Below are 27,028 nucleotides of genomic sequence, written 5' to 3' on the forward strand. Positions count from 1 at the left end.
CTCCTCCTCCCCCCCTTCCCCCCCCTCCCCCCTCCTTCCCCCCTCCTCCCTTCCTTCACCTCCCTCCCCCCTCCTTCCCCTTCTCCCTCCCCCTCCTCCTCCTCCCCTCCTCCTCCCCCCCCTCCCCTCCTCCCCCCTCCCTCCCTCCTTCCCCCACCCCTCCCACTCCCCATCCCTCCCCCCCTCCCCTCCCTCCCCCCTCCCTCCCCCCCTCCCTTCCTCCCCTCCCTCCCTCCTTCCCCCCCTCCCTCCTTCCCCCCTCCCTCCTCCCCCCCCCTCCTCCCTCCCCACCCTCCCCTCCCCCCACCCTCAACACCCCCCTCCCCTCCACCCCCCCTCCCCTCCCTCCCCCCTCCATCCCCCCACCCCTCCTTCCCCCCCCTCCCTCTCCCCCCTCCCATCCCCCCTCCCTCCATCCCCCTCCCCTCCCCCCTCCCCCTCCCACCCACCCCCTTCCCCCCCTCCCCCACATCCCCGCCATCCCCCCTCCCCTCCCTCCCCCCCTCCTCCCCTCCCCTCCCCCCCTCCCCACCTCCCCCACCACCTCCCCCCACCCCCTCCCCACCCCACCACCCACCCTCCCCCCACCCCTCCTCCCCCCTCCCCCTCCCTCCCACCACCCCCCACCCACCCTCCCCCCCACCCCAACCAACCCCCCCACCTCCCCCCCACCCCCCTCCCCACCCCACCTCCCCCCCTCCCCACCCCCCCTCACCCTCCCACCCCCCACCCTCCTCCCCCCCTCCCCTCCAACCCCCCTCCCCTCCTACCCCCCTCCCACCCCCCCTCCCACCCCACCTCCCACCAACCCCCCCTCCCCTCCCCCCACCCCACCCTTCCCCCCTCCAACCCCCCACCCCTCCCCACCCCCCCCTCCCACCCCCACCCCACCCCCCCCCACCCTCCCTCCCCCCCCTCCCCTTCCCCCCCCACCCTCCCCTCCCCCCCCCACCTCCCCTCCACCTCCCTCCCCCCTCTCCCCCCTCCCCTCCCCCCCTCCACCCCCCTCCCCATCCCACCCCACCCCTCCCCCTCCCCCCCCCTCCTTCCCCCCCTCCCCTCCTCCCCCCTCCCTCCTCCCCCTCCCTCCCCCCCTCCCCTCCCCCACCCTCCCCCTCCTTCCCCCCCTCCCCCTCACCTCCCTCCCCCACCCTCCTCCCTCCCTTCCCCCCCCTCCCCCCCTCCCCTCCCCCCCTCCTCCCTCCTCCCTCCACCCCCCCCTTCCCCTCTCCCCCCCTCTCCTCCCCCCTCCCCCTCCCCCCCTCCTCCCCCCTCCCTCCCCCCTCCCTCCTCCCTCCCCTCCTCCTCCCCCCCCTCCCTTCCCCCCCCCCTCCCCTCCTCCCCCCCCCCTCCATCCCCCCTCCCTTCCCCCCCCTCCCCTCCATCCCCCTCCCTCCTCCCCCTCCCCTCCTCCCCCTCCCTCCTTCCCCCCCCCCTCCCCTCCTCCCCCCCTCCCTTCCCCCTCCCTTCCTCCCCCCCCCCTCCCCTCCTCCCCCCTCCCCTCCTTCCCCCTCCCTCCCCCTCCCCCTCCCTTCCCCCCTCCCCCCTCCCCCTCCTCACCCCCTCCCCCTCCTCCCCTCCCTCCCCCCCTCCTCCTCCCCCCTCCCTCCCTCCCCTCCTCCTTCCCCCCCCCTCCCCTCCCTCCTCCCCCTCCCTCCCCCCTCCTCCTTCCCCCCCTCCCCTCCTTCCCCCTCCCCTCTCCCCCCTCCCTCCCCCCTCCTTCCCCCCCCCTCCCTTCCCCCCCCTCCCTTCCTTCACCCCCTCCCCCTCTCCCTCCCTCCCTCCCCCTCCCCTCCTCCCCCTCCTTCCCTTCCCCTCCCCTCTCCTCCTCCCCTCCCCCCTCCCCCTCCCTCCTCCCCTCCCCTCCCCCTCCCCTCCCTCCCCACCCTCCTCCTCCCCCCCCTCCTTCCCCCCACCCTCCCCCTCCCCCCCCCACCTCCCCCTCCCCCCACCTCCTCCCCCCCCTCCCCCTCCTTCCCCCCACCCCTCCTTCCCCCCCCTCCTTCCCCCCCCTTCCCCCTCCCTCCCCCCTCCCTCCTCCCCCTCCTCCACCTCCCCTCCCCCCACCCTCCATCCCCCCTCCCCTCCTCCCCCCCTCCCTCCCCCCTCCTCCTCCCTCCCCCCCCTCCCTTCCCTCACCTCCTCCCCCTCTCCTCCCCCCCTCCCCTCCTCCCTCCCCCCTCCCTCCTCCTTCCCCCCTCCCTCCTCCCCCCCTTCCTTCCCCCCCCCTCCCCCCTCCTTCCCCCCCTCCCCTTCCCCCCCCTCCTTCCCCCCCTCCCTTCCCCCCCCTCCACCTCCTTCCCCCCCTCCCTCCCCCCCTCCCTCCCTCCCCCCTCCCTTCCCCCTCCCCTCCCTCCTTCCCCCCCTCCCTCCACCCCCCTCCCTTCCCCCCCTCCCTTCCCCCCCTCCCTTCCCCCCCTCCTCCCCCCTCCCCTCCCCCTCCCTTCCTCCCCCCTCCCCCCCTCCCCTCCTTCCCCCCTCCCCTCCTCCCCTCCCTCCTCCCCCTCTCCTCCTCCCTCCGCCCCCCTCCCTTCCCCCTCCCTTCCCCCCTCCCTCCGCCCCCTCCCCTCCTTCCTTCCCCCTCCTCCCCCCCTCCCTTCCCCCCTCCCTCCTTCCCCCCCCTCCCCTCCCTTCCCCCCCTCCCCTCCCTTCCCCCCCTCCTCCCCCCTCCCTTCCCCCCTCCCTTCCCCCCCTCCCTTCCCCCCCTCCCTTCCCCCCCTCCCTCCCCCCTCCCTTCCTTCCCCCCTCCCTTCCTCCCTCCTTCCCCCCTCCCCTCCTTCCCCCCCTCCCTCCCCCCTCTCCTCCTCCCTCCGCCCCCCTCCCTTCCCCCCTTCCTTCACCTCCCTCCCCCCTCTCCTCCTCCCCCCTCCCCCTCCCTCCTCCCCCTCCCCTCCTTCCTTCCCCCCTCCCTCCCCCCTCCCTTCCCCCTCCCTTCCTCCCCCCCTCCCCTCCCCTCCTTCCCCCCCCCCTCCTTCCCCCCCCTCCTTCCCCCCCACCCTCCTTCCCCCCCCTCCTTCCCCCCCCTCCTTTCCCCCTCCTTTCCCCCCCTTCCTTCACCTCCCCCCCCAACCTCCTTTCCCCCCCTTCCTTCACCTCCCTCCCCCCCTCCTCCTTCCCCCCTTCCTTCACCTCCCCTTCCTTCCCCCCTCCCTTCCTTCCCCCCTCCCCCTCCCCTCCTTCCCCCCCCCTCCTTCCCCCCCCTCCTTCCCCCCCACCCCTCCTTCCCCCCCCTCCTTCCCCCCCCTCCTTTCCCCCTCCTTTCCCCCCTTCCTTCACCTCCCCCCCCAACCTCCTTTCCCCCCCCTTCCCTTCACCTCCCTCCCCCTCCTCCTTCCCCCCTTCCTTCACCTCCCCTTCCTTCCCCCCTCCCTTCCTTCCCCCCCTCCTCCCTTCCCTTCCCCCCCTCCCTTCCTTCCCCCCCCTCCTCCCTTCCCTTCCCCCCCCCTCCCTTCCCTTCCCCCCCCTCCCTCCTTCCCCCCTCCCCTCCTCTCCTTCCCCCCCCTCCTTTCCCCTCCCCCCTCCCCTCCTCTCCTTCCCCCCCTCCTTTCCCCTCCCCCCCCCCTCCCTTCCCCCCCTCCCTTCCTCCCCCCCCTCCCCTTCCCCCCTCCCCTCCTTCCCCCCTCCTCCCCTCCCCTCCTCCCCCTCCCCTCCTCCCCCTCCCCTCCTCCCCCCCCCCCCTCCTTCCCCCCCTCCTTCCCCCCCCCCTCCTTCCCCCCCTCCTTTCCCCCCCTTCCTTCACCTCCCTCCCCCCCCTCCTCCTTCCCCCCTTCCTTCACCTCCCTCCCCCCCTTCCTTCCCCCCTCCCTTCCTTCCCCCCCTCCTCCCTTCCCTTCCCCTCCCTCCCTTCCTTCCCCCCCCCCCCCTCCTCCCTTCCCTTCCCCCCCCCCCCCCCCTCCCTTCCCTTCCCCCCCCCCCCCCTCCCTTCCCTTCCCCCCCCTCCCTCCTTCCCCCCCTCCCCTCCTCTCCTTCCCCCCCCCTCCCCTCCTCTCCTTCCCCCCCCCCCCTCCCCCCCCCCCCCCCCTCTCCTCCCTCCGCCCCCCTTCTCCCTCGCCTTTGGTCCGGCCCGCCGCCGCTCACCGGAGCTCAGCTGCCGCTGCGGCCGATTTGTTACTCCGGGCCCCGCCATCCGCCCGCAAGACGGCCCGCGTGCCCCGTTGCCGGGCTAACCCGCCCTGCCCGAGAGCCGCAGCGGGCTTCGTTGCTGGGGGTTTCCTTTTTTTTTCTTTTTCAAGACGCCGCGTCGTTGCCGGGGTAACCCGCCCCGACCGAGAGCCGCAGCAGGCTCCGTTGCCGGGGGTTCCTTTTTTTTTCTTTTTCAAGACGCCGCGTCTCAGCTGCTCCTGCTGCGCGCGCACCCTGACCCTCGTGGCTGACGCCGTTGCCCCGGGTAACGTGACGCGGGGGGGGGGGCGGTGGGGGCGGCGGCATGGTGAGGAGCTTAGCAGAAGCCCTAGCTCGGGCCTGGCTGGGCAAGAAAGTCCCAGGCTTTCAGGCCTAACAAAAAAACGGGAAAAGGTAGGAAAAAGAATGTTCAGTTTAGAAAAAATATTTACAAATGAATGAAGTTTTTTTTAAAACAATTTAATAAATTCAATTTTATTTTGCTGGAAATGTATATTTGAAAAGAAAGACGCAGAAAGCAGGAAAAAGAATGGAAGCAAGATGGCGGCCACTCACCTCGGTTCAGAAGGATAAGGCCCGCCCACACACGCACCGATTGGTCGACCGGTCAGGTCACCGAAGCGTAGGATTAGTCAATCGTCGAGTCACTCGACACTCAACTGTGGGACGGCACGCGCCAGGAACCCGCCGTACGATTGGTCGACCTCGACGTCACATGGTCGCTAATGAGATGCTAATGAGCGGAACGCTGAACGTTTTTCGGATACCGCGGGCGCGGTTTTTGTCCGGCCGAAACGTCAATACACCTATGACCGGTCCGGAATCGCAAGCTTTCTTTTGAGGCGACGCGCGCGTCGGTAAGCTCTATAACTTTCAAACTTATAGAACACGGACGGACAGACAGACATCGGGACAGACAGAAGAGCCGCTTTATATATATATATAGATAGATAGATATTTGGCAGCAGTGAAATCTTCCAAGTAGAAAGGAGCAAAGTTAAATGATTATGCCTATGGTGGGCAGCATTCTAGTATCAAATACTAAATGATATGGATGTTCATGATGCCAAGATGTAAATAGGGACTAATTAAAGTTACTTGAAATGGTGACAAAACACAAGGTCAATTTGTATTGAGACTTGAGTTATAGTGAATAAGGACTTTTAGAAAGCATTCTGAAATGAGTGATCAGTTCAATGCTTGTATAAAAAATTAATAAAACAATCCACATCCAGTTTTGAATGGTGACAGATAATTAGGCAACTAACAGGAAGAGGTGGCTCCATGAACATCCCCATCCTCAGTTCTGCAGTTCTGGTCACCACATCACAGGAAGGATGTAGAGAGGGTGCAGAGGAGATTTACGAGGATGTTTCCTGGGCTGGGGAATTTTAGCTAGGAGGAAAGATTGGATAAGTTGGGGTTGTTTTCTTTGGACAGAGGAGGCTGAGGGGAGACCTAATTGAGGTGTATAAAATTATGAGGGGCCTAGATAGAGTGGATAGGAAGGACCTATTTCCCTTAGCAGATGGGTCGCTAACCAGGGGCCATAGATTTAAAGCAATTGGTAGGCGGTTTAGCGGGGATTTGAGGAGAAATGTTTTAACTGAGAGGGTTGTGGGGGTCTGGAACTCGCTGTCTGAAAGGGTGGTAGAGGCAGAAACCCTCCTCACATTTAAAAAGTACTTGGATATGCACTTGAAGTGCCGTAACCTACAAGGCTACGGACCAAGTGTTGGAAAGTGGGATTAGGGTGGATAGCTCTTTGTTGGCTGGCACGGACAAGATGGGCTAAATGGCGGCCACCTATGCTGTAAATTTCTATGATTCTCAACATACAAGTATAAAGGACAAGGCTGAAGCATTTGCAACCATTTACAGCCAGAAGTGCCGAGTGGATGATTCTTCTTGGCCTCTTCCTGAGGTCCACACCTTCACTGATGCCAGTCTTCAGCCAATTCGATTCACTCCACGTAATATCAAGAAACAGCCGAGTGCACTGGACGCAGCAAAGGCTACAGGCCCCGACAACATCTCGGCTGTGATGCTCAAGAGCTCCATCACTAGCCACGCCCTTAGCTAAGCTGCTCCAGTATGGCTACAACACTGGCATCTACCCAGTGGAAAATTGCCTAGATAAGTCCTTTCCACAAAAGCAGGACAATTCCAAGCCGGACAATTACCTCCAGACAATTACAGCCCTATCCACCTACTCCCAATCATCAGCAAAGTGATGGAAGGAGTCATTAACAGTGCGATCGAGCGGTACTTGTTCACCAATAACCTGCGCACTGATGCTAAGTTTGGGTTTTGCCAGGACTGCTCGACTCTAGACCTCATTACAACCTTAGTTCAAACATGGACACAAGCTGAATTCCAGAGATGAGGCGAGTCATCAAGGCAGCATTTGACCAAGGAGCCCTAGTCAAACTGAAGTCAGTGGGAATTGAGGGGGGAAACTCTCCAGTGGCTGGAGTCATACCTGGTTGGAAGATGGTTGTGGCTGTTGGAGGCCAGTCATCTCGATCCTGGGACATCGTTGCAGGAGTTCCTAGGCCTAACTATCTTCAGCTGCTTCATCAATGACCTTCCCTCCATTATAAGGTCAGAAGTGGGGCTCTACAAAGTTCAGCTCCATTCATAATTCCTCAAATAATGAAGCAGTCCAAACCTGTATGCATCAAGACATGGACAAAATCCAGGCTTGGGCTGATGTAACAAGTAACTGATGTGACAAGATCATCTCCAACAAGAGAGAGCCTAACCACTTTCCCCTAAACATTCAATGGTGTTGCCATCACCGAGTCCCCCACCATCAGTTGGAGGCTGGGTATTCTGCGGTGTGTGTGTGGCTCACCATCTCACTTCCCAAAGCCCCTCCACCTACAAGTCAGGGGTGTGGTGGAATACTCTCCAGTTGCCTGGATGGGCGCAGCTGCAACAACACTCTCAAAGCTCGATACCTTCCAGGATGAAGCAGTTTGCTTGATCAGCTCTTCATTCACTAGCCGAAACATCCACCTCCCTCCACCACCAGCATACCATAGCAACAGTGGGTGCTATTTTCAGAATGCACTGCAGCAACTCGTTCAGGCTTCTTCAGCACTAGCTATCAAACCCACAACTTTACCACCAAGATGCACAAGGGAAGCAGTTGCATGGGAATGCCATCACTTCCAAGGCTAGCCTGACTTGAACATGCATTGTCATTTCTTCATCGTCACAGGGTCAAAATCCTGGAACTTCCAACCTAATGGCACTGCGGGAGCACTTTCACCACATCGACTGCAGCGGTTCAAAAAGGCCCACTACCACCATCTCGGGGAAACTAGGGATGGGCAGTAAATGCCAGCCTTGCTCATGATGCCCACAATAAATAAATACATTTAAACAGAGCAGAAGAGCATATATATCTGTTTAAAAGAAAGGCTTTGTTTAATTTTGCTCCTTTTGAGTACTGATTGGTATTGAGCTTCCTAATTTAAATATTTTAATGTTTTAAAAATTGATGAGTATTGCAAACTAGAAAATGAGAAATGATGTATAGTAGATTTAAGCATAACCCTGAAAAGGTGTTAAAGTGCTTTTTGGGAATGATCAACTTATAGACAAAGCATAATTATGTGTGCAGTGCCTCTAGGCTGACTCACTGCACTTCATTTCAACGGTGTGGAGATGCCGGAGTTGGACTGGGGTGGACAAATGTAAAAAGTCTCACAACACCAGGTTATAGTCCAACAGCTTTATTTGAAATCACAAGCTTTCGGAGCGCTGCTCCTTCTTCAGGTGAAGTGGAGAAATGCATAAAGACACAGCTTATATAGTCAGAGTAAGCTGTGTCTTTATGCATTTCTCCACTTCACCTGAAGAAGGAGCAGTGCTCCGAAAGCTTGTGATTTCAAATAAAGCTGTTGGACTATAACCTGGTGTTGTGTGACTTTTTACATTCATTTCAACAGTAGGAAGCCACGGAAGCAGAATATACTTAACATTGCATAAAATAGGACGCAGGTGGGGTTTAAAACCTTTGATTGTGTTCAGCATAGCACTTTCTATTCTTAGAAATAATTAGATAAAACTTGGATAATTTTTTGCTTTTATCAGCTACATTTATTTAAAGTGTATGTAATTTCAACAAGTCCCTTTTTTAAAGGAGTAAATTTTTCAGTGGGTTTTGTGTTTACCTTTCTATATCACATCCAGTAACCTTATATTCCTCAATACTTGTTTTTTTTATTTTAAAAAGTGTTTACACATATTAAGCTGTAGAATTCTACATGTTTCTAGCATTTGAGCTTGTCTGTTTTGATGTTTTACAAGTTCCACATTGACTTACTGTGCTGTGGTTCCTTAACTAGGTCACACAGTTCCGACAGCTCTACGCAAAGGTTATCAACGACAAGCATGATGATGTCATGGCCAAGTTTGGCGCTATCCTAGCTCAGGGCATTCTCGATGCAGGTAACACATAAGTAATGAAGACACTTGTATTATGATCACAGACCAAATGGGAAGCTGGTTTAGAGGACTTCTTGTTGGTATCTCATTTCAACCTCTCTCTGCTGTGCTTTTTGTGAATACTTTGGTTTAAGCAATGAATTATGATTTCATTAGAGCTGGTAGCTTAAGGAATCGCAGAACCTGACAATTTCCGGAAGGTGAATTAACATTGCAATCATTAACCGCAGCTAAAGCTGTCTGTTAATTTAGCTCCCTGGCACTGTCAACTCGAGTTACTCCTCCAAGATGGGTCCCTTCATATATGTAGCACTCGATTACAGGATATTATTCAAAAATTTATAGGGGAGAAAAGGTGTTAACCTTCCACTAATATTTGTACATAAAAAGCAAGAACTTGCAAATGCTGGAAATATGAAACAAAAACAGAAAATGCTGGAAACACTCTGCAGGTCAGATATCATCTGTGGCAAGGACAGAAAAGTTAACTTTTTGGATGAAGCCCTTCATCAGAGCTTCCCACTTCCCTTTGTTCTATTCCTTTTTAAACGCTGCCCATCTGTACTTGTGCATTTACCCAGGTATCAGCTGTGACTCAATGGTAGTACTCCTTGCCTCTGTCAGAAGGTTGTGGGTTCAAACCCCACTGCAGTATTGAGGGAGCACTTTCTCGCCCTCTCCTCTCTCTCTTTCTTTCTTTTCTTTCTTTCTTTCTTTCTTTCTTCTTTCTTTCTTTCTTTTCTTTCTTTTTTTCTTTTCTTTCTTTTTTTCTTTCTTTCTTTTTTTCTTTCTTTCTTTCTTTTTCTTTCTTTCTTTCTTTCTTTCTTTCCCATTAGATTCTTAAGATCGTGGATTCAAGTTATTGTAACCCAGGTACATAATATCAAATATTAAATCCACTCCCACTAAAAATTATTTGCACAGCATATGAGTTGAGCCCATAAGTCTGTATTGAAGAACTTGTTCCAAAATGCACCAAGTGGATTGTTTGAGACGGTCTCTTTAATTCAGATAAAAACAGATTCTGTGTTCTCTGCAATTTGAAATATTCAGTAATAGCAAAAGATTTTGGATTGAGATGTTCCTCATCAAATTTAGCAATTTATAGAATGTTTTTTCACTTAGTTTTAATCAGGGCAAATAGATTTCTCATTAAGCTAAAAGTTTGACTCTCCGAGAATGGAGCATTTGTAAGCACTTGTGATTTAATTTCAATGTACTCCAATCAGAATATCTGGAAATTCCTCAGTCTTTCCATATATTATTCTACTAGTTAATTTCTGTTTCTACTAAGCTTTTTTAAAAAAAAAAAAATACGTCCTCATAGATACCTTTGTAGTATTATAATTATTTTAGTGAGAAAACATCCAAAACAGATTCCCCAAACAGCAGCCACTTCTGTTCCCTTAGCAGCGACTCAATGTCTCCCCCAATATTTGGCAGTGTTGGCTGTGATGAATCGCATCCAACATTTTTCTCAGACTACAAAGAAGGGACCTGATTCCAGGAAAACTCCAGCTCAACCTCCCTGCTATTTTATAGACTGCAAGATGGTAATAATCATAGCTGATGGTAGTTGGGCCAAGGGCAATGCCTTGAGAAACTTTGGGGCCACGCTGATTAGCCTCTGAAAACCATGACCATCTTTCTGTATGATAGCAAAATACTGCGGATGCTGGAAATCCGAAATAACAGAAAATGCTGGAAAAACTCAGCAGGCCAGGCAACATCCGTGGAGAGAGAAATAGAGTCAATGGGGTTGATTTTCAGTGTGCCGTGAGGCAGGCTTTTAGGCGTGCGGGGGGCTAAAATCCCGAATTCGGGGGTCCCGACACCATCCCGCCCAAAAGCCGCCTCCGTAAGTTTCAAAGGAGGTGGGTACCCGCCCTGCACTGGGACCCGCTGACCCGAGGCGGGAAGGGATTAGTGCCAATTAACTACCTGTTAACAGGCAGTTTTTAACCCCTATTTTGAGGGGTGTCGTGTGGGATTCCCGATGGCTCCAAACCACGCCAGGTTAGAGGAGTTGGGCCATCGGGTTGAAGGACTTGGAGGGGTCGAGATGTCGGTGTTTAGGTGAGTGATGGGTGCATGAGTGCAAAGGTAAGTGTGTTTGGTGTGTCTAAAGTGTGTAAAGACGTTTAAATCACCTGTACTTACCTTTACAGCCTTCCTTCCTCTAGGCTTCGGGAGTCCATCATTCAGTCGGCACAGAAAGCAGAATGACCGCGAGCTGTCAAAAGTGACAGCCTGCAGCTTTCAGTGCCGGCGAGATTTCTAACTGAGTCTGCGTAGAAGGACTCAGGTTAGAAGCAAGCCTGTCGGTGTTTGACAGCAAACAGCTGTGAAACACTGATATTTCATCTGTCAGCACATCTTGACAGATGAAATTTCAGTCTGTGACATCACCTGTTGCTGGGTGGCCCTTAATTGGCCCGCTGGGCAGGCTCAACAAGATCAATCAAGTGAAAATCATGTGGATTGGCCGCATCTCGATGGAGGTGGGACTAAAACCTGAAAGTTGTAGTCTCGCCTCCTTTCCGACTTCTGAATGAAAACCCAGCCCAACGTTTCAGGTCGAAACCCTTCATCAGGACTGAGAGAAAACAAAGGAAATGAAACGGATTAAAAGGCCAGTTTGGGGGCTGGGAAATGGGGATGAAAGAACAACATTGTTCCACGGAAACCCAGCGTAAGCTCGAGGAACCCAGCGTAAGCTCGAGGAACAGCACCTCATCTTCCGATTAGGCACTTTACAGCCTTCCGGACTCAATATTGAGTTCAACAATTTCAGATCATAACCTCGGCCCCTATTACATTTTTATATATATTTTTTTTATCCACCTTTGTTTTGTGTCCTTCCCCCTTTTTTTCCTCTCCCACATGGCAGCTGTCTCTCATTCTGCCAGCGCATTTCACATTTCACACTGCATCCATTTAATAAACATCTAGAGCCGTCTTCTGTCTCCTTACTAGTCCTATCACCATCTCGTCTCGTCTTGAATACCTCTTAATGTCTCTTCACGTCTCTTTTGTTCTTTCATCCCCATTTCCCAGCCCCCAAACTGGCCTTTTAATCTGTTTCATTTCCTGTGTTTTCTCTCAGTCCTGACGAAGGGTTTCGACCTGAAACATTGACTCTATTTCTCTCTCCACGGATGTTGCCTGGCCTGCTGAGTTTTTCCAGCATTTTCTGTTTCCATCTTTCTGTATGTCCGGTATAACTCCAGGCACTTGAGGTGTTCCCATTGCGAGGGCTCTTGTTGTTGTACTCGGTCAAATTCTCCCTTAATGTCAAGGGTTGCCATCCTCATTTCTACTCTGGTATCAATTGCTGCTTTTCACATCTTGTAATTTTGGGAAGCTTTTAAAAACTAATTTACAGTAAATAAACCACAATATGGAACTTCACTCTCAAATTTTCTCATTTTTGCACTGAAAAAAAATTGTTGGTTTGAACGCTGTAATCCGATCATGTTTGACCATGTTATGGTAATCGGGTTTTCTATATAAATCATATAACAGGACTTTAACACAATTTGAAATCCAATTTTTTAAAATACCTGTGCTAATTGGTTATTGCTCTGATGTTAATTACTGGGCTGTCTGGCAGATTGATTTTTGACAAATCAGCCCATTTTTCCTAAAGGTGTGCAAGGTCCAAGTCTGAGCGGAGCATTTATCTATTCCTGTTTTTCATTATACAGCTGTCTTCTGTCACGGTTATTTAAGATGACATCTGTTCAGTTGTTGTGCTGTCCCAGACAGATAATTACTACTAAAACTAAACTCCTGCAGCCAGACAATTCAGCATCTGTTTACAGTGCTGTCTTCAAAATAAATTAACTTATCTTTACTGATGAAGGATTTGGATGAATATCAATAATTTTGTTTGAAAATACTGTGGACTAAATGTTTCTCAATTCTGTAATGTCTCGAATTTCACTTAAGCATTAGAAATGTACAGATAATTATCTATATTTTTCTGGGCTATAGAAGTGGTAATGCCGGTCGGTAGATTTTGCGGAGGAGTTTGTTACTTGTACGTGAATGCCTTTTTGTTGACATGCCCCAAACTTGATGGTTTTTGTCTTTATTGTATTTAAGCAGTTCAGTAAGACCCACCTCACTATTGCTCTACCTTGCTACTTGCCCTCCCACCCATTCCAGGCTTGAATTCCCTTCTGATAAGCTAACAAGCTACATTCTATGCCTCTCTTGGCATTCTCCGAAGGGCCCAACGTGGCACCTGTTGCTGCCTCTTTACAAGAAGCAATCTTAACGGCCTCTCTCACCGACCTCCATGCCCATGGGGGGAAATTTTGGCAAACTTCCTCTTATCCCATTCACCTCACCCACCACTGTGCCTTGGACTGCCATGGGATCAACAATCACTTCCCCTCTCCATTTCCCTCCAGAATACCCGGCCACTAATATGAAGTAAAACTTACCTGAACCTACTCCTGAATTTTGCCGGTTAACAGAGATTTTCGGTTATTTAGGTGCTGGTAAATCGAGAGTTTCCTGTAGTTGGATGCAAAGTGGTTTGGGACATCCTGGGAATGAGATGAGGTGCTATATAAATGCAAGTTCGTTTTCATTCCCCTTTCCCAATTGGGGTTACAGTCATGGGGGGTCTGACCGCAGCTCTCGAGCACATTTCAGCCTGGATCCACCTTAAACAGACAAATTATCCTACTACAGTAATACCCTTCCTATAAGCTTGCGAGAAAGTTCATTAACTGACGGTGTCTCAGAGATTTATGCCTAGGTGGTCTCATTGGATGCCAGAGTACTTTTGTATGTGGATGTTGAACTGCAGCAACAAATGAGGAAAACCATACCATGGGTAGTTAATGGAATATTTCAGCCTTTTTTAAGCATGCAGACTTTGTATCTCCTCCCATATACTTTTGAAATGGAGCAGTTTTCTCCAAAGAGATGCACTCCATTCTTATCCAGAGACCAATCGTAAAAATATTTGGATACAATTTACAAAACAATGTGTAAAACCTAATGATTTGAATTAATATAAACTGACTGAAAGCATTATCTTTGGTCGACTTGTCAAATAGTGACTCCAATCTGTAACTGCTTCTATACTTTGCTCAGCCGTGCTAATTTGATACCCTTAATTATTTTTAATCCTTAGATCCTTTTATTTCCGAGACCCATGTATTTCTTTATTGGATTAACGAACTTTAAGCTAAAGATGCTAATTAGACTTAAGTTAAAAACCAGTCTGACAGCGAAGCATTTGTTTTTTAAACCAAAGAGCTAATGATTTGAAGAATTATATTAATATTTTAAAACACCTTAGATCGGCACTAAAGACATTCTGAAGCCAAATGAACAACAACCTGGACACTAAGGGTAGCAATAGGAGATTCCAGAACAAGGAAGGCATAGTGAGATGGCAACATGTAATCGTCTGTAAAATATCCTGATGACTTCACCTTCAGTTATAAATGTAATGTGGGACCAATGTTTAATTTATCTGCTGTCAGTCACTCTGCATTCAACTGTTCTTAGACAGGTTTAACGTCTCGTCCGAAAGACGGCACCTCCGACAGTGCAGCACTCCCTCAGCACTGCACTGTCGGCCTAGATTTTTGTGCTCAAGTCCCTGACTCAGCGGCGAATGTGCTACCCACTGAGCCACAGCTGACACTGATTGAATATCTACTCTTTTTAAAAGGAAAAGTAATTGTTAAATATATTCTTTTGCATTCGTAATAAAGTTGCTAAGTTGCGCTGTTTTTTTTCAGCACAATTTGCCTGAAATCAACCAAGCCAGCGCAAAAGATCAAGGCATATCAAGCGCAAATTACATTCAGCGCAAATTGAGTTTCCGTGATCTTTTGCGCTAAAACATTGCACTAGAAGCCGGCCCTGCCCACAAAATTGGCCCTAGATCGAATTAATCATTATTGTGAGTTTCCACTAATTGTACCCGTTTGCGGGCCTTAAAATTAAGCTTTTTTAGGTGCAAGGACACTAATGGGCACATTTTAAAAGCTTTTAAATATTTTTTAATTTACTAAGAACTGACTACTGTACCCCAATGTAACTAAGAAATGGTTCTGTATAGTTTTTGAAGTCATTTTCAGTTATTTAAAATCACGTTACTCACAGGTGGTGGACTAGACACTCTGACTAAAAATGCTTATTTTTTGTGATAAACTCATTTTCAGCTGTATTAATCAAACTGCACCAGGTTACCAATCTTAAATATATCTAGGAATATTTTTCAATGCAAACATTTAAAAAAAAAATTACATTCTATTGCACTGGCCCATGAAAGATTTTATGTCCAGTGATACGGAAATGAGTTTGACTGGAAACTTGAGCAAAAAAAACGCTTCTTAAAACTAGCGCTGATTGCGCCGAAAGTGGAAACTCTTGGCCTTTCCGATTAATTTAAAGATGAGCTACTTTGTTTTTAACTAGTTCAAAATTTTCATTTTCATCTTGGATTTAATTTAACAATCTTGTCTCCATATGATTTTTTTTCTGACCATTTGACCACATTCTGTAGTATATTCAATTCATTCTTGTAAAACAATACATATTAATGAAAGAGCTAAGTTGTGCCAATGTATTCCAGGTACTACTGTATATGCATGTTTTTGGAATGTGTTTATTTTGCTTGTTTTGGTTTTTGATTCTCAGCTACCTGTTGTTTAAAAATAGCCGCAGTGTTCTGAGTTTGGCATTACCAGCATATTGCCCTTCTTCTGATCGAAGAATCTTTAGAGTTTTTCTGAGTTGGAATGTGTCATTATTGGCCATTACATTTCGCTGCCTTCCCAAGAGCATACCAACGTATTGGCTAACCTAGGAACCGGGCTAGGCCATTCAGCCCCTGGGATTAAACACCTTGAGCACTCATCCACTGTGGTGCCAAGCCAGTGTGTTGAATGCATTTCTTAGGCGTGTTTCTAAAACCTCTTCCAATGCAAAAACGTAACTTTCACAGCCTTTTACAAATTCACCCATCCCTTCTTGTTGAGATGAAAAATCACAGTGAAAATGAGTGTCTTCAAGTAGTGCTTCAGAAAGAAGAATGCCAGAGCACTATTTCTAACTGCGCCTTCTGTCTATTGTTTGGTTTTCATTATGTAAAACAGTCAGGGACGGTAACTAACTATTTCTCACTGCTAAAGATTTATTAGTTTCTTAGAATTCCGTGCTTTCTCTCAAATGAGCAGGTGGTTTGCCCTGCTGCCCTTGAGGTGAAGTTACAGAACTATCTGAGCCAGACTTCCATTTTCAGCACTGTTGTATCTTTAGCATCTATGATACTTCTTGTTCTATCACTTGGAAAAAGAATTGGTACTTGGCCTGATGGGTGATCCAGCTAATGCCTTAGTTGAAGTTTGAGGCATCTTATGCATCTAAATCAATTATACTAGGTGTTCTCCACATCTATTTGAATTCATACTGGCTTGAAATCAACTCATGAGTTGAATCTAATTTACATCAGCAGTGAACCTTTGATACATAATATAAAGAGATTATGAATGGATGAAAAGGTGATTCATTTGAATGTCAAGACAATTCAGATTTGAACTCCGACGCATGGGTTAAAAATTAATATTTTGATCATTTTTAGGGTTGAGATCTTAGTCGTTTCTGTAATAACTTTCTTGAGCTCATTAAATAGGAATCGTCTTGGCCTTAGTTGGTATTTTAAATAAACTTCTGCCTTCGCTTGAATAATTTTTGAATTAAAAACACAAATGTAAAGCACCAGAGAATGTTTTGATTTGTGGGGGGGGGTGGTGGTAGTATAGTGTGTGAAAATTCTTGTATTCTGAGGTCTAAGGTACCAAATTAGATGCAGCACTCCATGCTGTTACATTTTCATAGCTCACACATAGCCTGTAGTATCCTGAAATCAATGTGTTGTAACAAAACCATACTGAATGTGCCTATATGTATTGTCTTCCTGATGTGAAAATGTCCATGTGTGTGCAAATACCTTGATCATTGCCTTGCACAAATCCTTAAGATCATTCAAATTAATACATTGTACTTTACTCCTAGGCAGTCAGGGGCATCATGTGATAATGTAGTGTTTTTTTTTCCTTTCTTTGGATAGGTGGCCGCAACATGACCATTTCACTTCAGTCACGGACAGGACACACCCACATGCCATCAGTGGTAGGGGTGCTGGTGTTTACCCAGTTCTGGTTCTGGTTCCCTCATTCACATTTTTTGTCCCTGGCCTTCACTCCAACTGCAGTCATTGGACTTAACAAGGATCTCAAGGTAAATTAATTCTATGTGTTATCTCTTTTACTCCTTGCTACTCCATACGGACATTCGGGTTTGTTTTATATAGTCAAAACCTGATGTGATTTTGTTGGTTAGTGTTGTTCAGAAGTTCCATTTTATTTTCACCCCATTTGGTGTGAAAGAGAAAACACCATAAGATCACTTCATAAATGTTATGTTCCAGTGGGAAGGATAGTGAGTAGGCCTACTACGATTCCTCTAGTCCTGCCTCAACAGACCCATGCTACTTCCATAGTAATTAGACAAGAAGCATGCTTACTAAGGAATGAAATGGCTGAAGTATTTTGCCTTGTTTTCTGCAGCTGAGGTGGCAGGTCAGTTGAGCACTAGCAAAACTTGCTGCCTACAATCTGTTGGCAGCATCTGATACTTTCCAGCCACAGAGAAAAATAAAGCAATTACTCTGCTCTAAAAGAAAACTAATGCTGTGCACATTACTATATCCAGGTAATAAAATGAGAACCAAAGCAGAACAAGACTGCACCTTGAAATTTATAAATTTAACAACTGCCACCTGAGACAGAAAATAATGAAAGTTCAGCATTTTGGAGTTTTAATTGAAATTTCAACAGCAAGTAATATAATTAAAATGGAAAATTCAACCATGCAGTGTGTATATATTTATATTTAAAAAAAAGTTAAACATCCACTAGTGTCAGCTGTGGCTCGGTGATCGCACTCTCTCCTCCGAGTCAAGGTTGTTGGTTCACGTCCCACTCCAGAGACTTGAACGCGTAATCTAGGCTGATACTGAGGGAGTGCTGCACTGTTGGAGGTGCTGCCTTTCGGATGAGACATTAAACCGTGGCCCCATCTGCTCTCTCAGGTGGACGTAAAAGATCCCATGGCACTATTCGAAGAAGAGCAGGGGTGTTCTCCTGGTATCCTGGCCAATATTTATCCCTCAGTCAATACCCAAAACAAGTGATCTGGTCATTTATTTCATTGCTGTTTGTCAGAGCATGCTGTGCACAAATTGGCTGTCCCGTTATCTACTTCATTGGTTGTAAAGTGCTTTGGGACGTCCTGAGGTTGTGGAAGGCGCTGTATAATGAAAGTCTTTTTTCCTTTTCATTCCTTCTTCCAAGTAAATGGACTTGAACAAATAGTTGTTCCAAAGTATTAATGTACTTTCTGGCCATATTTTTTTGCAGTTTGTTCAATAATTTCTGAACACTACATGTGTGATATTCTTTGTTCACAGATGCCTAAAGTCCAGTACCGGTCGAACTGCAAGCCATCAACATTTGCCTACCCTGCTCCCCTAGAGGTTCCAAAAGAGAAAGAAAAGGAAAAGGTTGATTTCACATACCATTTCCATACAAATAAAGCTAAAGGCCAAATGCTCTGTCAGCCACATGTATCATTAGAGGAGGATTGAAGAGTAAATTGATCATGTAGATTTAAGTATTTTTGGTCTTTTCCTATATTTCTTGTTCCCGTCTTGTAAAATATGAAAATCTTGCATTTTGTAAATGTATTTCCCCAAAATTTCATGTCAATGTTTAATTTGCATTATGAATTTTGACAAACTTGGTAAAATGTAAACTGAAATATTACGTCTTTGTCTACAATTTCAGTTACCCATAATGGATTGGTTTGTGCATGAGTGCTTAATCAGTGTTGACCTTGCTAAAACAACAGCTTTGTAGAATAGAAAACAGAAGAGGGATGGTGATGGAGAGAGAATTCTGATAGTTTGTCGATTACCTGTAGCCTGCTGTTGTTTCTGTTGCCATTTTGAATTTTAACCTTGAACTCATCTTTTCTAAACTTTGAAGTATTTTCTAGTTCTATGATTTTAGGCTTGATCTGAAACAATGTTATCTGTTAAACCCTCAGGTTTCCACAGCTGTCCTGTCAATCACTGCCAAAGCAAAAAAGAAAGAGAAAGAAAAGGAAAAAGAGAAGGGAAAAGAAAAAGAGGAGGAAAAAATGGAAGTTGTAAGTACAAACTGAGCACATACTGCTCAATTTATTATTTCATCACTTTTGAACAAGAATTACTAGCATTGAAATATTGGTGCAGTAAGTTGTGGAGGGAAGAGGAGGAAAGTAATGTACTTGGTCCTTGCTGTCCAAATTTGGAATCTCTAGAAACATTTAAGCTTCCATTGTAGTAAAGAACACACCAATGCTAAAAAGAGATCTAAATGGCAGCTTTATTAATTTAATTAGTGGTGTTCATTTAGGTGTGGTTTTGTGTTGATTCCACTTTGGTTTTATCCTCTTTAGGAAGAGACTGAGAAAAAGGATGAAGACAAAGAGAAAGAAAAGAAAAAAGAACCAGAGCCAAACTTCCAGATATTGGAGAACCCAGCCCGAGTAATGCCTGCACAACTTAAAGTCTTGGCTATGCCCGAAGGGTGCCGGTACCAACCCTTTAAACCGGTGAGTAATGCTTTTTAAAAATGTGCACATTAACAGAAATTCTAAATTAAATATGTTTCAGCTAATGGCAATATTGATTACTTCAGCCTGACTCTGCTCTACAATTGTAATAATGTAGGAACCACCTTAGAATTAGAAATTTTGGCGAAAAATATGGGGTAAAAGGTTACCTTGGGCAGTAGGACAAAATGGGCAATATCGGATCGGCCACCGGTTATTCGCCCAATATTCAGTTCTTTTGAAGTCAAGCAGGTGACTCCTGCAATACCACCTGTTTTGCACTGCCACCCAAGACAAATTTTTACCCTTATGTCTTCAGTAGTTAAAGGCTATGAAGATGTTAACCATTGTAACCTCTGTTATTCAGCTGAGTGGGACTGCCCTCGCCTGTTTCCACTCTTGCCTATCCAGTCATAGCCAGAGAATCTCCTGCAATGGCTTCTCTTCGCACTCCCGCATCAGTACCTCTGGAGTCCCCCAAGTATTTTTTTATTTGTTTCTGGGCATCGCTGGCAAGGCCAGCATTTATTGCCCATCCCTAATTGCCCTTGAGAAGGTGGTGGTGAGTCGCCTTCTTGAACCGCTGCAGTCCGTGTGGTGAAGGTACTCCCACAATACGGATCGGGAGGGAGTTCCAGGATTTTGACCCAGCGACGATGAAGGATTGGTGATATGTCAGGATGGTGTGTGACTTGGAGGTGGTGGGTTCCCATGTGCCTGCTGCCCTTGTCCTTCTAGGTGGAGGAGGTCGCGGGTTTGGGAGGTGCTGCCAAAGAAGCTTTGGCGAGTTGCTGCAGTGCATCTTGTAGATGGTACACACTATAGCCACGGTACACCGGTGGTGGAGGGCCGGGTGGTCTGTCCGGTTTCATTCTTTTTATTGTTTTTCATAGCAGTTTGTTACAACTGAGTGACTTGCTAGGCCATTTCCGAGGGCAGTTAAGAGTCACCCACATTGCCGTGCGTCTGGAGTCACATATAGGCCAGACCTAGTAAGGACGGCAGCCATGGTACGCCGGTGGTGGAGGGAGTGAATGTTTAAGGTGGTGGATGGGGTGCCAATCAAGCAGGCTGCTTTATCCTGGATGGTGTCGAGCTTCTTGTGTTGTTGGAGCTACACTCATCCAGGCAAGTGGAGAGTATTCCATCACACTCCTGATTTGTGCCTTGTAGATGGTGGAAAGGCTTTGGGGAGTCAGGTGGTGAGACACTTGCTGCAGAATACCTAGCCTCTGGCCTGCTCTTGTAGCCACAGTATTTATGTGGCTGGTCCAGTTAAGTTTCTGGTCACTAGTGACCCCCCCCCCCCCACCCACCAGGATGTTGATTGTGGGGATTCGGCGATGGTAATGCCATTGAATGTCGAGGGGCGGTGGTTAGACTCTTGCTTGTTGGCGATAGTCATTGCCCGGCACTTGTGTGGCACGAATGTTACTTGCCACTTATCAGCCCAAGCCAGAATGTCATCCAGGTCTTGCTGCATTTAGGCATGGACTGCTTCATTATCTGAGGAGTTGCGAATGGCACTGAACACTGTGCAATCATCAGTGAACATCCCCACTTCTGATGGAGGGTAGGTCATTGATGAAGCAGCTGAAGATGGTTGGGCCTCGGACACTGCCCTGAGGAGCTCCTGCAGCGATGTCCTGGGGTTGAGATGATTGACCAACAACCACAACCATCTTCATTTGTGCTAGGTATGACTCCAGCCTGTGGAGAGTTTCCCCCCTGATTCCCATTGACTTCAATTTTACTAGGGCTCCTTCATGCCTTGATGTCAAGGGCAGTCACTCTTGCTTCTCCTCTGAAATTCAGTTCCTTTGTCCATGTTTGGACCAAGGCTGTAATGAGGTCTGGAGCTGAGTGGTCCTGGCGAACTGAGCATCGATGAGCAGGTTATTGGTGAGTAAGTGACGCTTGATAGCACTGTCGACGACACCTTCCAATACTTTGCTGATGATTGAGAGTAGACTGATGGGGCGGTAATTGGCCAGATTGGATTGTCCTGCATTTTGTGGACAGGACATACCTGGGCAGTTTTCCATATTATCGGTTAGATGCCAATGTTGTAGCTGTACTGGAACAACTTGGCTAGAGGTGCGGCTAATATCTATCCTTGGCTCACTCCTATTTCTCATCTACCTGCTGCCCCTCGGTAACATAATCCGATAACTAGTCAGGTTCCACATGTACACTGACAACGCCCAGCGCTACCTCACCACCTCCTCTCTTGACCCCTCTGTGTTGTCAGACTGCTCGCCTGACATTTAGTCCTAGATGAGTTGAGATTTCCTCTAATTAAATATGGGGAAGTCTGAATCTATTGTCTTCAGTCCCCGCCACAATCTCCATTCCCTAGCCACCGATTCTATCCCCCTCCCTGGCCACTGTCTCAGGCTGATCCTGACTATTCACATCCTCAGTGTCGTATTTGACCCTGAGCTGAACTTCTGAACCAATATCCTCCTCTTCACCAAGACTGCCTACTTGCACCCCTGTAAAGACTCTGCCCCGCCTCAGCCCAGCTGCTGCTGAAACCCTCATCCATTCATTTGTTACCTCCAGACTCGACTATTCCGATCCTTTCCTGGCTGGCCTCCCATCTTCAAACCTCCATAACCTTTAACTCATCCGAAACTCTACTGCCCATATCCTAATTCGCACCAAGTCCCATTCACCCTTCACCCCAGTGCTCACTGACCTAATATGTATTGTTCTCGCAGTCAGCAATACAAATCATTCTGGGTATGTTTAATTTCTCCTTTGAAATTCTACAAGATGAAGAAATATGCTTTTTAAAAAAAATATTAAAACAAAGTCAACTGGAATTTAGTGTGGAGAATTGTGAGGTAATGCATTTGGGGAGGGCTGACAAGGCAAGGGAATACACAATAAATGGTAGGACACTGAAGTGCAGAAGATTAGAGGGACATTGGAGTGCATGTCCACAGATCCCTGAAGTTAGCAGGACAGGTAGATAAGGTGGTTAAGAAGGCATACGGGATACTTGCCTTTATTAGCCGAGGCATAGAATATAAGAGCAGGGAGGTTATGCTTGAACTGTATAAAACAGTAGTTAGGCCACAGCTAGAATACTGCGTGCAGTTCTGAACACCACACAGGAAGGATGTGATTGCTCTAGAGGGGGTGCAGAGGAGATTTACGAGGATGTTGCCTGGGCTGGGGAATTTTAGCTATGAGGAATGATTGGATAGGCTGGGGTTGTTTTCTTTGGAACAGAGGAGGCTGAGGGGAGACTTAATTGAGGTGTATAAAGTTATGAGGGGCCTAGTTAAAGTGGATAGGAAGCACCTATTTCCCTTAGCAGAGAGGTCAAAAACCAGGGGCCATAGATTTAAAGTAATTGGTAGGAGGTTTAGAGGGGAGTTGAGGAGAAATGTTTTCACTGAGTCTGGAACTCACTGCCTGAAAGGGTGGTAGAGGCAGAAACCCTCATCACTTGGATATGCACTTGAAGTGCCATAACCTACAAGGCTACGGACCAAGTGCTGGAAAGTGGGATTCGGGTGGACAGCTCTTTGTTGGCCGGCACAGACAAGATGGGCCGAATGGCCGCCTTCTGTGCTGTAAACTTCTATGATTCTGTGAACTAATGAATTCAGTTGCTCTGTTATAAATATGGCTAAAATCTATTATTGTTGCAGCTGTCAATTGGTGGGATTATAATTCTAAAGGACACCAGCGAGGAGACCGAGGAGCTTGTGGAACCTGTTGCCGCTCATGGACCCAAGATTGAGGAAGAGGAGGAAGAGCCTGAACCACCAGAGCCATTTGAATACATTGATGATTAAACAAAGTAAGTGTTGTGACTTGCCAAACGTTTTTGTGCTCTTTTTCTCCTACTGAACTATTACTGGAGCCATTACAACAACTCTGCTAATTTGTTTAAAACTTTCACCCTCTAAGATTCCATAAATCAACCTAAATGTATTTTCTCCTCACCGTCCCCCCAACTCAATAGTGAATTACTAATGTAAGATTAGGGTCACAGAGATTAACCAAAGGGTCTTAGGAGTTGTAAAGCTTTTTATTAAAGAGCTACAGTTTAAAGCATAATCAGATATTACTACATGCGATTGAAATAGATACAGTAGACATACAACCCATAACGGATGAGGGCGATCTACAGCCCTGGAACGGAACAAAACAACCCGATGGACGGTTGTTGGAGGTGTTAGGCCGTCAGCCACCTCAGAGGCTAAACTTGACCAAGGTGTTAGGCCATAGCCACCTCGGGAAAGCCTCCGCCCCTAACTGCCTGATTTCCTCTCTCGGTGGTCTATATATTTATATATTATAGCTATCGTTTATAGTTATTTCGTTGGGCTGGTGGATACCTGGTGTCAATCATTTGTTCCCCATCCTATTGTCCAATTACAAGGGAGAGGCTACCTATGACAGCCCCCTCCCAGCCTCATGAGGTCATTTTCCTCCTTCTCTCTGTTCTAAAGGTCTTGTTGCCCTCTTTGTAGACAGCTTGTTTATCCTACAGCTCCTTGCTGCATCCTGTATCAGGCCTAGTTATGCCCACTCGAAGACCTGTCTTTTGTGTTCTGACCGTGTAATTCAGCTCTGTACAGCTATTTTTCTGATGTGACTGGAATCTTTCTGTGTCATCAACTTAGGCAAACTGCTGATCTAGGGAACCCTTAACAGACTATTACTGTATTTCTTTCAATCCACGATTTCTTACATTACTGAGTTGCATATAGGAGGCCTTTCAGTTTTTCACCCTCCAGTTTTTTTCGGCTCCCTTTCTGAAAGCCCTGACTTGTATAGGCGTGCAGTTGTGTAGATGGCGGTCATCCACTGACATCACCATGTGGCTATTCTTCATGCAGGAGGCTAGAGAGTTGGTAGGCTGTTGTACCATGGGAGTATCGGAGGCGACGTCAATCCTGTCCTACTCGGACATCCACATATCTGAACTTCCCATCCAGAGCCATTGGCTAGCACTCAGAACATTAGCAACATGAAACTTACCAGTGCTTTGTGCTGGCAAACTCTGTCGTTTTAGCTGGGTAAATTCTCAGTGGTACTCCCAATTCAGGAAGCCATGGCTCTGCTGATTTGCACCTAAGCTCTCCGGACTTTGGTATGCCCATGTGGGGAGAGAATATGCACTGTCTCGGGCAAACAGAAGTTCTATATGTATGGATTTCTCAGCAGCTTGGTTTGGGAACTCTTAAACATGGTACTAGCTACCCAGCTAACAAAAAAACAGAATCTTGCCTTTTAATAATTTTAGGATAATCTTCAGGTATTTACATGGCCACACTTATGTCACATCAAATAACTTTGCATCACACCAAACAGCTGCAGGTTTATTGTCATAAGGAATAACCAAGTTTAAGGCTAAAAGTAACTTCTAATTTTACTGAATTTTTAAAAAATGCTTTAAGTTTACATGGTGACTGATTTAGAATGAAAATTCCCTAAACTGAGTAAAACATTCTATTTATTTCCTTCAATTCTTCCACAGGGTTGTGCATGGAAATCCAGAAGATATTCTCACCATGTTCCAACATACTAGTTTTATTGGAGGTGCCCAATCAAGGCATGTGATCCACAACATGCTTTTGCAGAATGGGCTAGAGCTATTTCAAATCTGGGTTGGTAACGCTCAGAACAGCTACAAGAGATTTATTATACATTGTAAAACTTGGAAATGCTTTAAAAAAAATCAATAAACCACTCATGTTTAAAAAAAAAAAAAACCCACACAATCTGCTTGGTTTCATTCTGCCATAAACACCTGAGCTCAGTTGGTGTTAGGATGGAGTGGGAAGTTCAGAATAACATGTCATGGGATGCCACAAACAGACCTGTCCCAAGCTAGAAACACAATCACTATAGGCAAAACTATCTTGCAGTTTCTGAGTAATTATCTACATGATGTGTGGCTGTGTTTATTGAGGATGAGGTGAAAACCCACTGTAGAAGAATTATACAAGTCTGGAGTTAGGATTTGATGCGAGACATTTGCATCCTTTTGTTTTTGAATTTCCTTTCCTTTTTTTTTGCTCTCCTCTGCTAAATGTGTTAACACAAACATTGTTGCACACCTTGCCCAAGTTGCCCTTTCTTTATGTATGAGCTTAGGTCATGGGTGTAAGCAGGCATTTCTTCTCTAGAGGGCCATCCCAGCTGAGTCCAGTCTGCCTTTGCCAATGCCCACACATTGTTATCTCGTGACTCCTGTGGAAAGTGCCAATCAGGAACAGGATTCATGGTTGATTTTCTATTCAATAACCTGGGGTCAGTTGAATCAACCTAACTGTTGATCCTTTCTGAGATCCACAAATTCAATACAAACCTGGAATCAAATGCATTGGTATCTGAAAAGAGAAAAGATAGGTTAGTGTTTCAGGTATATATCTTTTGTTAGAATGCTGATGATGAAGGAACTACACCTGAAATATTAAACTATCTTTACTCAAAGGTTTCAGTGGTAATAGGATACGGTAGGGGTGGAGGTGGGCAATGCAGAGGTGGAAGTAAGATGCCTTGGTGATGGATCTTGGGGTCAGACAGAACACGGGTTGTATGCAGTCTTGGGGAATGGAATTGATGGCAGCAGTGTGCAGTTTTTGGCGGGGGCCAAAAATTATGGCTTTGATTTTCAATTGTTTAGCTGGGTGTCATTGGGTTAGCTTCCACATGTATGCCGACTATCTACAGATGCCACTAAGGGACAGCATGAAGAGGAGGCAACTAAGGATTGATCTTTGGAACTCTGGAAGTGACTGTGCAGGGGCTGGAGGAGAAGCCGCTGCTGGCGATGCATTGGCTAAGTTGGGACAGGTAAGAATGGAACCATACAAGGACAGTCCGCCTGAAATACACCATCGAAGAGACTTGTTCGGACAGGATAACATGGTTGAAAGCTGCAGAGAACTCCATGTATAAAGCACCACTGTTCCAGTCAGAGGAATATGGGTGGTGACTTTGACCAGGGTAGTCTCAATGCTGTCAGCCAGATGGAATCTAAACTGAAGGGATTTGCACAGGAGGTTACAGGAGAGGAGAGACAAGAACACATTCAAGGACCTTGGACAAGAAGGTGAGATTAGAGATTGAGTGCTGGTTGGAGGAGATGGACTAGTCATTGGTGGGCTTTTTGAGACTGAGTGTGATGGTAGTTTTGAAAGGAGATGGGACAATGCTTGAACAGTGTCATTAAAAATGTTAGTACCATAGAGACCAAGAAAGGTAGTTGAGTGATCAGGAGTTGTGTGGGGAAAGCATCAAGGGGGCAGAAAATGGGTCACAGCAAAGAAATTAACTTAGAGTACATTGGACAAAGTTCCACAAGCAGTGACTAAATTAACATATGATCTGATTTAATTAGCATTGGTTGGGGAAAGAATGCTGGCCAGGACACCAGGAAAACTGCTCTTTGAATAACACCATGGGGTTTTTATGTCTACCTCTGCAAGCAGACAGAGCCTCAGTTTTATTGTCTCATTCAAAAGAGATTACTTCCAACAATACAACACACTCCTTACTGCACTGAATTGTCAAGATAGATTTAGGGGTTGAACTCACTACCTTCAGGACGAGGTGGTGATCAATTCAGCCTAGTTGACTTTTATCATAATTACAGTATAATCTCCATCTTGTACTATTATTTGCTGCATTAAAGATGAACTCATTCATGACTGAGGTTTCTGACTGAGCCCAGTTATAGAAAGGAGTGAGAAGTTTGCTCTGAAAGGCTACATGGAAAAGCAGC

General features: G+C 47.6%; 1 protein-coding gene across 1 annotated transcript in view; it reads left to right on the forward strand.

The window, feature by feature from the left end:
* psmd1 (proteasome 26S subunit, non-ATPase 1) overlaps positions 1–25,010 on the forward strand; it is a 133,490-nt gene extending 108,480 nt beyond the window's left edge. The window contains exons 19-25 of the mRNA XM_085990101.1: positions 8,481–8,583; positions 16,685–16,854; positions 18,086–18,178; positions 18,724–18,825; positions 19,117–19,272; positions 22,938–23,089; positions 24,776–25,010. Of these exons, the coding sequence (XP_085846227.1) occupies positions 8,481–8,583; positions 16,685–16,854; positions 18,086–18,178; positions 18,724–18,825; positions 19,117–19,272; positions 22,938–23,084 (771 nt within the window). The 3' untranslated portion in view covers positions 23,085–23,089; positions 24,776–25,010. The remainder of the gene's footprint in view (positions 1–8,480; positions 8,584–16,684; positions 16,855–18,085; positions 18,179–18,723; positions 18,826–19,116; positions 19,273–22,937; positions 23,090–24,775) is intronic.
* The last annotated feature ends 2,018 nt before the right edge of the window (positions 25,011–27,028 follow it).

The sequence above is a fragment of the Somniosus microcephalus genome, chromosome 6, assembly GCF_052327205.1.
Source record: "Somniosus microcephalus isolate GS21.2 chromosome 6, FLI_Smic_1.0, whole genome shotgun sequence".
NCBI classification, from domain to species: domain Eukaryota; kingdom Metazoa; phylum Chordata; class Chondrichthyes; order Squaliformes; family Somniosidae; genus Somniosus; species Somniosus microcephalus.